Source organism: Geotrypetes seraphini, chromosome 12, assembly GCF_902459505.1.
Source record: "Geotrypetes seraphini chromosome 12, aGeoSer1.1, whole genome shotgun sequence".
In the NCBI taxonomy this organism is placed as follows: Eukaryota; Metazoa; Chordata; class Amphibia; order Gymnophiona; family Dermophiidae; genus Geotrypetes; species Geotrypetes seraphini.
This window is the reverse complement of record NC_047095.1, coordinates 106,313,396-106,327,474: the sequence shown is the minus strand read 5'-3', so window position 1 is coordinate 106,327,474 and position 14,079 is coordinate 106,313,396. Positions and strand designations below refer to the sequence as shown.

Genomic DNA, 14,079 nt, shown 5'->3' with positions numbered 1-14,079 from the left:
GATGTCTTTGTGGCCAGTCCATTAATCTGCTGGCCCCTCCCTCATTTAAATTTGCTTGATTTGACATTCTGAACATGGACATTTTTGTATCCAAAAATGGTCAAAAATATCAGATGTCCTAAGGACAAAAACATCCAAACAGCTCATTTTCCAAACAAAGGCAAAAAAAAACACTTGCCCTCTCTTTTACTAAGGTGTGCTATGCTTTTTAGCATGTGCTAAACACACACTAAACACTAACACGTGCATGTTATCCTATGGATGCATTTTAGCGTGCATGTTGATTTAGCATGATATCCAATATATACAACTGGGGAAAAATTTCAAAAAAAGGTTTGTTCCCAAAATATCTGAATAGGCAAACAACTAATAAAGGAACAGGCTACTTTAAATACCTTTTTAAACGAGTAAAGGTGCTCAGAATCCAAGATGGAAAAAAAACTTCAATTTGGGGTACAAACCCCTAAAAAGCGTTTTTTGTAGAATCAATCATTGCACCATTTTGAGTAAAAAGGTAATAGAGAGTGCTTGTTGAGAAACACTCGAGTTAAATGTCCTTAAATATCCAATAAAGTGAATATTCTCCAACTACTATATGAATTCTATGAGTTTGAGTTCAAAAAATATATAATAATGAGAACTTATCTAAGTGGGTTCAGATAGCGTTGACCCGGCGAGGTTCTAACCGGTTGAACCTCGCCGGGTCAACGCTATCTGAACCCACTTAGATAAGTTCTCATTATTATATATTTTTTGAACTCAAACTCATAGAATTCATATAGTAGTTGGAGAATATTCACTTTATTGGATATTTAAGGACATTTAACTCGAGTGTTTCTCAACAAGCACTCTCTATTACCTTTTTACTCAAAATGGTGCAATGATTGATTCTACAAAAAACGCTTTTTAGGGGTTTGTACCCCAAATTGAAGTTTTTTTTCCATCTTGGATTCTGAGCACCTTTACTCGTTTAAAAAGGTATTTAAAGTAGCCTGTTCCTTTATTAGTTGTTTGTCGATTTAGCATGATAAACACACGCTAAAATGCTTAGTGCATCTTAATAAAAGAGGGCCTAAGGTGCGCTAACCAATTAACATGTGCTAATTGATTTAGCGCGCTAAACACTAACGCATGAATAGTAGTCTATGGATACGTTAGCATTTCACACGTGCTAAATCAATTAGCGTGCGCTAATCAGTTTGTCCACCTTAGTAAAAGAGGGCCTTGGATATCTAACAATTTCAAAAATGGATGTTTCCCCACCCCGACTTTTCAACGTCTTGCAGGAAGTGTCCCTCCATGTGTTAAAGTGCAATATTCAGCCCTTAACTGCATACAATTATAGGACTGGGATTTTTTAGGAGGCCCAGTTTATGTGATTAAGGTCTGAATATTGCATAAGTACTGACTCTGCCTTGTAACACCCACAAGTTGCATCACTAACCAGTTAAGTGCAGCTGAATAATTGTGGTTAGCCCCAGACAAACAATTTAAACAACAAGGAACTTTTCTGAGCTATTTAAATCATTTGAATATTTGACTCTGCATATATTGTTATTGTTATCAATGCCACTCCCTCTACATATAACAATACTGAATACAGTATATTATTAATTAATAATAATAATAATAACGGTTTATATACCGCAGGACTGTGAAGTTCTATGCGGTTTACAATGATTATAAATGTTACAAATTGAGTAGAATTAAAGCATTCAAAGTTTTCTCCAAGTATTTTGTTCAAAATTACGCTTAGAATTTCTCTCAAACTGATGTTCCACGTACCTTCCATGGCAAATAATCTGAAACTTCCTGACTTTCTAAACCCCATGTGATATTTTTTCCAGAGTCTGACATAACTATGCCTTGCAAAGCATGTGCCAGGGCGTACAATGCATTGTATATGCTATAGCTGCTTCCAAAGTATTTGAAGAGACAGTGTGAAATCAAGGCTGGAAATTCAATCGTTCTGCAGGATCTTCTGATGCTTTGGGGGCATTGGCTGCTACACAGCCCTTTCCACCAGTTCCTGGTATATATGTTATTAGGAAACCGGGTAGGATTCACCTCCTGAATAAATTGTATGATACTTGGAATATTCCTCTTTGCTATTGTGAATGCCAAAGTATTATTCTTCATGCCAGACACCTCTGGATAGATTGATGGAAAATCCCATTCTGCTGTGGTGATCCATACTATGGCAGGTATATCCATGCTTAATGTGACCCAGTACATATCCCCAATATATTCTCTATTACAATAGAAAATGATCACACTAGCTGATGATGAATGAATAGTGTCATTAATTATATCCTTCTTTTCTGTTGGTATAAAAATGGTATGAGGGAAGGTTTCTATGAATTCAATGCAACCATCGTTCTGTTCAATACCTTCTTTCAGAATCTGGACAGCCCTGGCACTGCTGTCATCATCAGATGCAATGATACCAACCCAGGTCCAGTCGAAATGCTTTAGTAACCTAAGGATCCCAGCACAGAGATGGAGCTCACTGGGAACAGTCCGGTAGAAATAAGGAAACTTAAGAGCATCACTCATAAAAAGATTCTGTGATTTGTAACTAATCTGTGGAGAGAAATAATCCCATCATCATTTCTGTTCTTGTCACATTTTAAGTAAGTGTTATACTGTACATATGTAAAATGAATATTTAAGCAGAAATTTTAGGGGTCCTTTTACAAAGGCGTGCTAAGCGTTTCAGCGTGCGCTAAATATTAGCGCGTGCTAACCATGCACTAAACACTAACGTGTGCATGTTATTCTATGGACACATTAGCGTTTAGCATGATCAGATATTTAGCACGCACTAAAATGGTTAACACGCCTCAGTAAAAGAGGAGGTAAGTGACTCATTTAAAACAAAAAAAATCCAAAGAGTGGCATAAAGGGGCAGATGGAATATTGTAATTTATGTCCATATTATGTTTTTAGGGGGAAACTCTATAACCAGTGCCAAAATTTAGGTGTCGGTAGATGCCCTGCCAATGGTCAGAAAAGGCAGGGTCGAAATGGCCACTGGAATCACAGCTAGAAGGTGCTTTAGACCATGGAACACCAAAGTAGGCATGGCCAACCCCTGAAGTGGCATTAGGCAGCTGTGAATCATGCCAAGATAGGCAGCTGAAATGTAGGCCTGGGAAACCCTGACCTACATTTCAGCCACATATCTTTGCCTAGACCAAAGCAGCCGATCGCGGCAGGGAAATTCCCCCCTCTCCCATCAGCTGAGCATCAGGGATTCCCCAAAGCTGCAACTCTGTAATCGGCACCCAAGTGCTGGGTGCCAGTTATAGAATTGTGACTTTGAGGAGACCCTGCTGCTCAGCTGATGAGGGAGAGGGAATTCTCCTGCCATGATTGTCTGAGATCAGCCGTGGCTGGGAACTCCTGAACCCCACCACAAATCAGCCAAACCCCACTAACATCCCCAGAAGGAGGGATGCCCAATCCCTCCTGCCAGCACCTCCCCTGAACATCCCCAGCAGGATGGATGCCCAATAACTCCTGCCAGCATCCCCCATAACACACCACCCCTTCAAACCTACCAGCACCCTCTCCATACCTTTTTGTTGAAGGCTGGCCAAAGGGATGCCCACTCCTTCTGGCTGGCAGGCCTGCCTCTTCTGAATGGCGAGCCTTCCCCTTCCCCTTATTGAAAGTACCCCAATATCTGAACTTCCCAGTTCTTTAATTTTCACTCTCATATTCAAAACTAACTCCCCCCACACATTTTATAAATCCTTGCTAATGGCTGCTGATGCTGATGGGTCGAGGAAGAATCACTCTGATGTTGATAGGGAATTAATGGACACTGGAGGGTGGTGGTCAACAGTACCCTCTCTGAGACATCGGAGGTGACCAGCGGAGTGCCACAGGGCTCGGTCCTGGGTCCACTCCTTTTTAACATATTCATAAGGGACTTGACCCAAGGGCTTCAGGGTAAAGTAACTCTATTCGCTGATGACGCCAAACTATGTAATATAGTAAGTGAAAGCAATCTGCAGGATAGTATGACGCAGGATCTGCTTACGTTGGAAAACTGGTCCTCGACATGGCAGCTGGGCTTCAACGCTAAGAAATGTAAGGTTATGCATCTCGGTAGCAGAAATCCATGCAAACCTTACACCTTAAATGGAGAAACACTAGCTAGGACTTCAGAAGAAAGAGACTTGGGAGTAATCATCAGTGCAGACATGAAGGCCGCCAAACAAGTAGAGAAGGCCTCATCCAAAGCAAGGCAACTTATGGGATGTATCAATAGAAGCTTCGTTAGCTGCAAATCTAAAGTCATAATGCCCACTGTACAGAACCATGGTGAGACCTCATCTGGAGTACTGTGTGCAATTCTGGAGGCCACATTATTGTAAAGACGTGCTTAGAGTTGAGTCGGTTCAGCGGATGGCCACTAGGATGATCTCGGGGCTCAAGGGTCTCTCGTACGAAGAAAGACTAAACACATTGCACCTCTACACTCTAGAGGAATGCAGGGAGAGGGGGGACATGATTGAGACATTTAAATACATCACGGGACGTGTCGAGGTGGAAGAAGACATCTTCTTTCTCAAGGGACCCTCGGTCACAAGGGGGCATCCGCTCAAACTCAGAGGAGGGAAATTCGATAGTGACGTAAGGAAGTATTTCTTCACAGAAAGGGTTGTAGATCACTGGAACAAGCTTCCAGAGCAGGTGATCAAGGCCACCAGCGTGCTTGACTTTAAGAATAAATGGGATGCCCTAGTAGGTTCCTTACGAGGGTCGAGTTAAGGAACTAGGTCATTAGTACTCAGACTTAATGGGGTGGGTCAGTAGAGTAGGCAGACTTGATGGGCTATAGCCCTTTTCTGCCGTCATCTTTCTATGTTCTATGTTTCTATGGAGTGTTTTCCACATGACAGCCACTAGCACGGTTATGTAAAAGAAGCCCTGTGTTCTGTTGGGATCGATAAAGTGATAATCTACAAGGTACGTAAAATAGAGAAGCCCCTTACCTGTGGGTAGTGGTAAATCCTGAACATATCAGATATCTGAATTGATTCCTCAGCTTGGAGACCTTCAATTACAGCAGCAAGGTTACCAGGTTTCTTACATCTGTAATTAGGGATCAAGGTTCTCATTCCTGAAAATATATTCATGGCGGCTTGAAATACAAAGAAGGGATTGTTGTAAGAGTCGTAAATGTCAAAGCCCAGAGTGAGGTTGGGTAAGAGATCTGAGCTATTGTTAATTTCCTCCACTGTGGATACAAAGGCCAGGAAGTCATAGTAGGATGATTTTTCAAATCTGTAATGACATTAAAGTGTTTATATCAGGGATGTCCAACCCGCAGGCCATGGGCTGCATGCAGCCCCATGAAGCATTTTGTGTGGCCCCGCTCGCACTCGAGGACGATGCAGTGTTTTCCTCTGCCGCCCCCAGGTGTTTACCGTCTTGCTGGTTCCCTCCTCCATCTTGCTGCAATGTTTGCTCAAAGCCATGGGCAGTGTATCCTTTGTGCCTCTTGCAGTTGACCCAGAAGTGTTCCCTCTGATGTTGTGACATCAGAGGGAATGTTTCCAGATCAGCTGCAAGAGGTGCATGGAAGCCGCTGCCTGCGGCTTTGAGTGAACACTGCAGCAAGATGGAGGAGGGAGCAGGCAAGACGGTAAACACCCATGACACAAAAGGGAGGAAGGGAGTGAGAAAGGTAATTTGGGACTTGAGAGGGATATGCTACCCACAGCTTTCAGCAAAAAAATAACTAGCAGTGAGGAGGTAGTCAGCCTGAAGGTAAACACCCGGGGCACAGAAGGGAGGGAGGGAGAAGGACATGAGAATTGAGAAGACTTGAGAGGGAGGGAGCACAAACTTAGGAAACATGATGGAAGGAAGGAGGGAGGAGCACAAACTTAGGATACAGAATGAAGGGAAAGATAGAGGGGAACATGAGCCATAAGATGGAAGAATGGAGGGAGTGAGGGAAAGAGATGCAGAGGTAAGGGAGATAATAGAAAAGGAGAATTTGATGTCTGAGAGAGGGAAAGAGATGGTGCGATTGGGGAGATAAAGAAAGAGGAAAACTGTTGGGCAGAGAGAGGAGGGACAGAGACAGAGAGATAATTATTGGACATGGTGGTGAGAGAGGAGTGAGGTAGAGATGCATGGGTGCAGAGAGAAGGGGGAGAACATGCTGGGCTAAGGAAGCCTCATGGACCTTTTTTGGGATGGGAGGGTATTAAAAGAAATGCCAGATTGGGCTTGGGGGAGAGCTTATGGGACCATAAACAGAGGACAGAGAGAGATGGTGGACAATGTTCTGAAGGGAGAGAAGTTGGACCTGAGGTAGTGTGGAGGAAGAAGGAAAGAGATACTTGGAGGGATAACTGTTGGGAAGAGAAGGAAAGAAATGGTGGACCTGAGGAAGGAGGCAAGGAGGCAGGTAGGCAGGGGTAAGATGGGATGGGGCAGTTGAGAAGAGAAAGGGAGAGAAGTTGGATCTGGGGATGGGAGGGAAGGAGAAATATTAGGCCTGTGGATGGAAGGCAGAGAGATGCAGCATCTGTCTTTTTTTCTCTATTTCATTGTTCAACATCAAGGGGGGAGGGAAGAAGAAAAACAGGAAAGAGAGGGAGCTAAATGTTGGACCATGGAAATAGAGAAGGAGAGATGGAACCATGGAAGGGTAGGAGGGAAGACAGCTGAGATAAGATGATGCAAGGGGATGGAAAGAAAAGGACAGGGAGTTATAGCCTGACCAGTGGAGAGAGGGAGGGGGATTCTAAAAGCGGTGAGCCATGTGGATGAGGTCAAAAATGAGATAACAAGATGAGTTAGAGAGCAGTGAGTACAATGGTAGAAATATGGTAATGGGGAGTAGATAGAAGGGAATAGGAGGCTGGGAAAGGAGTGAGATGGGAAATGGGAGAACTAGGGACTGAGAGAAGATGGAGAATTGAGAGGTAGCTGAACATTTAAAAAGAAGAAGGGTGAGAAAGAAGGCAAGATTTGAGTGGACAGAGGCAGAAAAGAAAAAGTTAAGAAAGCTGAAAGGGAAAAATCAATACGTTGGAGACAGGCATAAGAAGGAAATGGAACGAGAGAAGAGTAGAAAAAAATGGACAGCAAACACTGGAAAGAGAATTAGCTGAAAGAGAAAAGTAGAAAGAGAAAATGGGACTAAGATGATGTAAAAACAAGGTAGAAAAAATTGTTTTAATTTGAATTTATTAACTGGAATATGTTAGCTTTGGGATATGTGCATCACAATTATTTTTGTATTCAGTGGTGTAGTCATATACAGCTAATTTGGGGGAGGGACTGGAGCCCAAAATTAGTGGATGGGCACCAAAGTTTCTCCTTGCCTGAGTGCAATTTATAAATACTTGAGCTAGTAGGGATTCCCAAGCCCTGCCAACTGAAGACATCTTCCTCCAGTCTGGCAACTCAAAATCTCCAAGCTTTGCAGCCAATGGCAATATCCTCAAGCTGCCCCTGCTTTCATGCATGCATGAAAGCCAAAGGAGGGCAGGGAGGAGGGAAGGCAGCAGTTCTGCAATATTGTTGCCAACTGCAGAACTTGGGAAGTTGGAGGGGGAGGAGGTGTCTGTCAGTTGGTGAGACTTGCTATAGCTACAGCAGGGGCGATATTCATTTTGAGGGAACCTAAGCTCAAAGTGGGAGGCCCAAAAAGGCAGTAATATTTACCCTGATTAAACGATCCTCCAAGTGCGCTGCTGACAGCTGATTCAGCATCCCCACTCTGATGAGGCTCATCTCTGAAGAGGTTCACCATAGCTGTAATACAAGTGAATGGGAGAACCAGGAGCGCGTATCCCTGCTCATCAGAGTGGGGATGTGGAAGCCTGTGTCTGCTCCCACTGTCAGTGGTGTACGTGGAGGTTCACTCAGTCAGGGTATTACTGCTTTTTTGGGTTCCTCTCCACAGTGTCCCTTTAATGGAGGTTTATTATTAGATACGTACATCTTCTATATTAGCGATTGCAAATTTGGGACCTGCTCAATCTTTTTTTTGGCTCATAAGCTAGTGTTAGTGTTTGTGTGGCCCCAGAAATAAACTTTTTGGCCAATGCGGCCCAGCAGGGAAGCCAAAAGGTTGGACATCCTTGATTTATATTATTATTATTATTATTTTGGGAGTCTTCTCACATTTTTTCTACTATTATTGAAACATTCAGTTCAATATTTAATTCCATTTTAATTTTACAAAATATGGGGTCCTTTTACTAAGGTGCACTAATTGATTTAGCATGAGCAAAAGATTATCGTGCACTAAATGCTAAAGTGCCCATTATATTCTATGGGCACCTTAGCATTTAGCGCATGCTAATATTAACGGGTCCTTTTACTAAGGTGCGGTAGCCAATTTAGCGCACGCCAACTGAATTTGTGCACGCTAATCAATTTGGCACGTGCTAAACGCTAACGCGTCCATAGACTATAATGGGCATGTTAGCATTTAGTGCACGCCAAATTGATTAGCGTGTGCTAAAACAGTTAGCTTGCGTTAAAACACTTAGCGTACCTTTGTAAAGGAGTGGGTTATTGCATGCTAAGTCAGTTAATGCGCCTTAGTAAAAGGACCCCTATGTAAAGCAAGGAGTTTTCAGTACAATATGTATGATAGAAAAGTTGTACTTTGTCTAATCAATGCAAAAAAAAAAAAATTAGTTACCTTTTACTAAGGTGCGCTATGCTTTTTAGTGCGCGCTAAATATTAGTGCACTAATGCGTGCATGTTAGTCTATGGTCGCATTAGCAGTTAGAGCGTGCATAGATTTAGCACACGCTAAACGCACGCTATAATGCATAGCGCACCTTAGTAAAACAGGGAGTAAGTGCTATGTATTCTTTAAATGGCAGCTAAAGTTTGGCCCTGTTTATTGAACAGCATTTACTTCCATAAGCTGCATCTGAATTTACATATAACCTTTTTATACTAATAGAAAATGTAGTGCAAAACATGTAGTGCAAATGTAGTGCAAAACATGTAGTGCAAATGTAGTGCAAAATGTAGTGAAAATGTAGTGCAAAATGTAGTGAAAATGTAGTGCAAAATGTAGTGCAAATGAAGTGAAAATGTAGTGCAAAACAAGTCACATCTGACTTGTCCCTTTTGCTATAATTTTACATGGAACTTTGAGTAACACCCCTTTTGATGCTCAGCATACATTTTACCATACTGAACTTAGCCTTGATATTTCTTTTGCTTTCAAAGATACTATAGTCTATGGATGCGTTAGTGTGCACTAAATCAGTTAGTGTGCTCTAAATTGGCTATCACAACTTAGTAAAAGGGCCTATAAGTCTTATGTATACCAAGTTTGATTGAAATCTGTCCTTGCGTTTATGGATTTGACCCTAATATCTGTCATTACGATGCCTCTCCTTCCCACCACTTTCCCCCACCCACATGTCACCAACTTCCCCCCCCCCCACACACACACACAGTATTTGTCCCTAGATAGTAAGTCATATATGTACCAAGTTTGGAACACACATATGATTTTATAGATATAGCATTAAAAGGCATATACAGCACTGTACATTTTGACATTTATAGATGGCCCCTACTTGGAAAGAGCTTGCAATCTAACTTAGACAAACATACATGACATATAGGGTTGGGGATTGTCACAGGGCTGCCCCTGTTAGCGGTAAGGAATCCTTGCCAAAGGAGGAACCTAATATTAAAAACAGTAAAAGTATTCCTAAGTCTGCTAGCCTAACGCCCAGAGCAGCTTCCAGGGATATTCAGAAGCGTTGCTTAGCCTCCTTTCATAATGAATGACTAGGCCGATTGAGCGACCGAGCCTAAAAAAATTCCAGTGTCCATTGGGTTGCTTAAAAATGCCAATGGAATGATATTAAATGATCCAGAAAGCATGGAAAGAATATATGAAAAATCTATAGAAAAAAGGCAATGAGGATAGCATTGGGTAAATTGAACAGGAAACTGATGCTGACGAAGAACCAGATATTTTAAGTCATATCAGCAATTAAAGCTTTATTGAAAAACAAGTCATCTGTTGGGGGGGCATAATTAAAAAAACTTCTAAGTCCCCTTTTGGCCTAAGTCACTAGATGCTGAAAGTAGGAAGCATAGAAATGTCCATTCTAAAAAAAAACATTCAAAATGAGGGTTTTTTTTAGAATGGCTTACCTCCACATGAAGCAATCTACTCGCCCAGGCTGCCACTACGTCTATCCCTATAACACATTTCCGACCAAAAAATCACCCAAGTCCCAAACGCTCAAAACCAAACCTTTTCGGTGAAGGAGGGGCCAGTCCTTTGCCTAAAAGCAAGATTCTGTTCCCGGGGTCTGTCAAAAACAATGCTGGTTACAGAATCCTGTAACTGTGGCTGGAGGGATCTATCTGGCAACCTGTCAAACCTTTTTGGTTGTGGCTGCCAAATGACTAAGGCCCTCGTTTACTAAGGTGCGGTAACCGAGTAGCACACGCTAAACGCTAATGCGTGCATGTTAATCTATGGATGTGTTAGCGTTTAGCGTGCACTAACCAGTTAGCGCACCTTAGTGAAAGAGGGGGTAAGTCTAGATCGACCCACCTCCCGCCCCCCCTCCCACCCTTTACAGTCCTCCAAAAATGCCCCTTTTCGCTCTAGGCATTCAGAGGCAAGGTAAAGGCCTAAGCTGGTTTTAGATACTTCTAAAACCAGCTTTGATTATCAGTACTTGAAAGATATGTCTTTTTGACCACTTTTAGGCCACTTTTTGAATATTTTTTTTATAATGAGCCCCCTGGTATTTATGGTATTCCAATTGAACTAATCAAAGGCCCAGAAGGTACTATCATGGTTCTCACTCAACTGTGTCAACAGATTTGGAAGGAAAAAAACATGGAAAACTGATTGGAGAAGATCACTGTTCATATCTATACCGAAGAATGGTAATGCCAAGGACTAACAGCTATACAACTATTGCATTAATTCCATATGACAGCAAAATATTGTTGAAAATAAAACAAAGGCTACAATCACACATTCAAGTTTCAAGTTTATTATAGATTTGATTAATTGCTTATTCAAAATTCTAAGCGATGTACAAAACAGTAAAATTACAAATTTGGGGGAGGAAACAAGCCAATTAAATATGACTAACCTGACAGAACATATAATACAGAAGAAAAAAATGGGGAAAGAAATACAAGCTATTGATAGTAAATAAGACGAGAAGAGAAAAACCAATAACTATCCAACATTCAAGCTGGTTTGAGAAAAAATGTTGAGGAACAATTAACATTATTGCCAATGTCAGATGGATATTGTTGAAGAGCAAAGAATACCAAAATACCCTATAGGTTTGCTTCCTCAACTACAGCAAAGCTTTTGACTGGGTAGATCATGATAAATGATGGAGAACTCTAGCACAAATGGGAATACTTGAAACTTGAATACCCAAACACATAACTCAGCTGATAAAGAACCTCTATGAAAATCAAGAAAATGCAATGAGAACTGAATATGATAACACTGATTGATTTCCAATAAAATGAGGTGTCAGTCAAGGATGCATCTTTTCAATATACCTGTTCAACCTTTATGGTGAAAGACATAATTCAGAAAAAAAATTTGGTAGAAGAGAGCGTTGGTTTTAATATTGGTGGCCAAAATATAAACAACCTGTGCTATACAGATGATACAACACTCATCACCAGCCTCAAAGAAGACATGCTGTATCTACTGAGAAAAGTCAAAACTGAAAGTCATAACATGGGATTAGAACTAAACATATAACAAAAAAAGTAACTGAACATAAATAAGACAAAAATCATGAACACAGAAAATGATGAAGATTTTGAGCTTGAAGGTGATAGAATATAAGTTGTAAAGGATTTCAATAACTTGGGCTCTTTTGTAAACAAAGATGCAACTAGCAGGGAAGATATACTCCACAATGCATGCGCTAACCGCTAATGTGTTAGCATTTAGCGCGTGCTAATATTTAGCATGCGCTAAAAAGCATAGCGCACCTTTGCAAAAGAGGGGGTTAGTCTCTCTTCAATGAAGGCTCTCAACAAAGTATTCAAAGACAAGTAAATAACACTCCAAATGAAGATCAGACTTGTACATGCACTCATTTTTCACTGGTCAATTATGGATGCAAAAACTGGACACTACAGAAACAAGACAGAAAGATGATTGACTCATAGGAGCTTTGGTGATAGAAAAGGATTTTATGTGTGCTGTGGACCTCCAGAAGTACTAACAAATTGATTCTGGAAGAGATCAAATTGGCTATGTCACTTGAATACCACATGATGAACTTATGATTGTTTTATTTTGGTTATATTGTCAGAAGAGAAAGATCATTGGAGAAGGGCATCATGTTATGGAAGATTGAAGGAACCAGGTGATGAGGGTGACCTATAATCAGATGGCTTGACATGTTGAAAAGCCCATGGAGATGATGCTGGAGGACCTTACCAGACTAGCTCAAAACTGATATCTTTCTAGATCTGTAATTCATCAAGTTGCTAGGACTTCAGCAATGGCACCAAACTAACTAACTAGCCAACTAACTACTTTCCCCCCACTTTTACTAAACTGCAATAGCAGTTTTTAGCACAGGTGAATGCCCCAAGGCATTCAGTGTGGCTCCCTGTGCTAATAACTGCTATTGCGGTTTAGTAATAGGGGGCGGGTAACTAACTAGTTTTTTATTTATTTTTATTTATTCAATTTTTTCAAATTTCAAACAAGCAAATCAAATATTTATATGCAGATTTACAAAGATTATTAACAGAAAATGTATAAACCCAATTCCACTTAACTCAGTGATTTAGGTTATTCCTTTAATTCAACCTATTTCGTCCACCATATATTGAGAGAGATTTTAGAAAAATTGTTAATGAAAGAAAAAAAATCTTATTCAACCTAGGAAGCGGCACTTACCTGTAGTTACTACAGCCATTCATAACAAGTTATACATTTTCTGCAGCGGGCACTACTTGGTCTTTTGATTCTATAAATCCTAACAGTTGTTTAGGTTCAAAAAACAGATGACTCTTATTCTGACGGGTAGCAAAACATTTTACAGGAAATTTCAGCAAAAAATTTGCTCCCAGGGTTAGGACTCTTGGCCTCAATGCCAAGAACTCCTTTCTACGCCTCTGAGATCTTAACCCTTTCAGGACCAAGGGACATATTTGTCCCATAACTTTAAAATCCTATAAATTTTGATTGGGATCGTCTACAGTTCTAAATTTGATATGTACGGATTCCATAGGATACTGCCTTTATGTAAACAAACTGGTTCCGACATTCATTCATTAGCGTCGTTGCCAGATTGACGAGAAGATTCACTTGCCACACTGTCCATAAGCCAGAAGTGTGATTTTTTTTTTTAAAAAATAATGATATTTCACAAAAAAAAAATCAATTTTTTGGCATCTGCAAGCCCTTTTTACCATAAAAATGTCGTCAAAACCACAAAAATTGGCCTACGATCCTTATGGTCCTGAAAGGGTTAAAGACATGTCTGGAAATATTCAAACATTAGAACCTAAAAGCTGATCATTTATATGACGAAAATACAGACGTAATACATATTCTCTATCGCTTTCCAAAGCAAGAGTTATTAGCAAGGTTTTCCTTTCCGTTATGACCTCTAAAGAGTTTTCCAGAAAAGCACTAACTAACTAGTCCTAATAGTGGTCTGTATTTATTTTATTCACTTGAGTTTTATTACCTGAATGTTAATTTTAATTGTACAAATAGTTTGTGCTTGTTTACCCTTAGGCCCTCTTTTATTAAGATGTGCTAAGCGTTTTAGTGCACGTTTAACGTTTAGCGTGTACTAACGCATACACAGGATAACATGCACGCGTTAGCATTTAGTGCATGTTTAGCATGCGCTAAAAAGCTTAACATACCTTTGTAAAAGAGAGGGATAATACTTATTCAGAGAAAACCTTCCATTTATTAATAAAATTAATATAAACCAAATTACTCCATCAGCCCTTTGGTTCTATCATGGACCAGATCTCTAATTGTTAAATTTTACATCCATCAAAAGTATGGGAAGTAGATAGAGGTCTTATTT

General features: G+C 40.5%; 1 protein-coding gene across 1 annotated transcript in view; it reads right to left on the bottom strand.

The window, feature by feature from the left end:
• Nucleotides 1–14,079, bottom strand: part of LOC117346246 (vomeronasal type-2 receptor 26-like) — a 57,118-nt gene that overhangs the window by 27,296 nt on the left and 15,743 nt on the right. Inside the window, exons 3-4 of the mRNA XM_033915646.1 lie at nt 5,007–5,298; nt 1,786–2,583 (exon numbers count right to left, since the gene is read on the bottom strand). Coding sequence (XP_033771537.1) covers nt 1,786–2,583; nt 5,007–5,298 — 1,090 coding nt within the window. The remainder of the gene's footprint in view (nt 1–1,785; nt 2,584–5,006; nt 5,299–14,079) is intronic.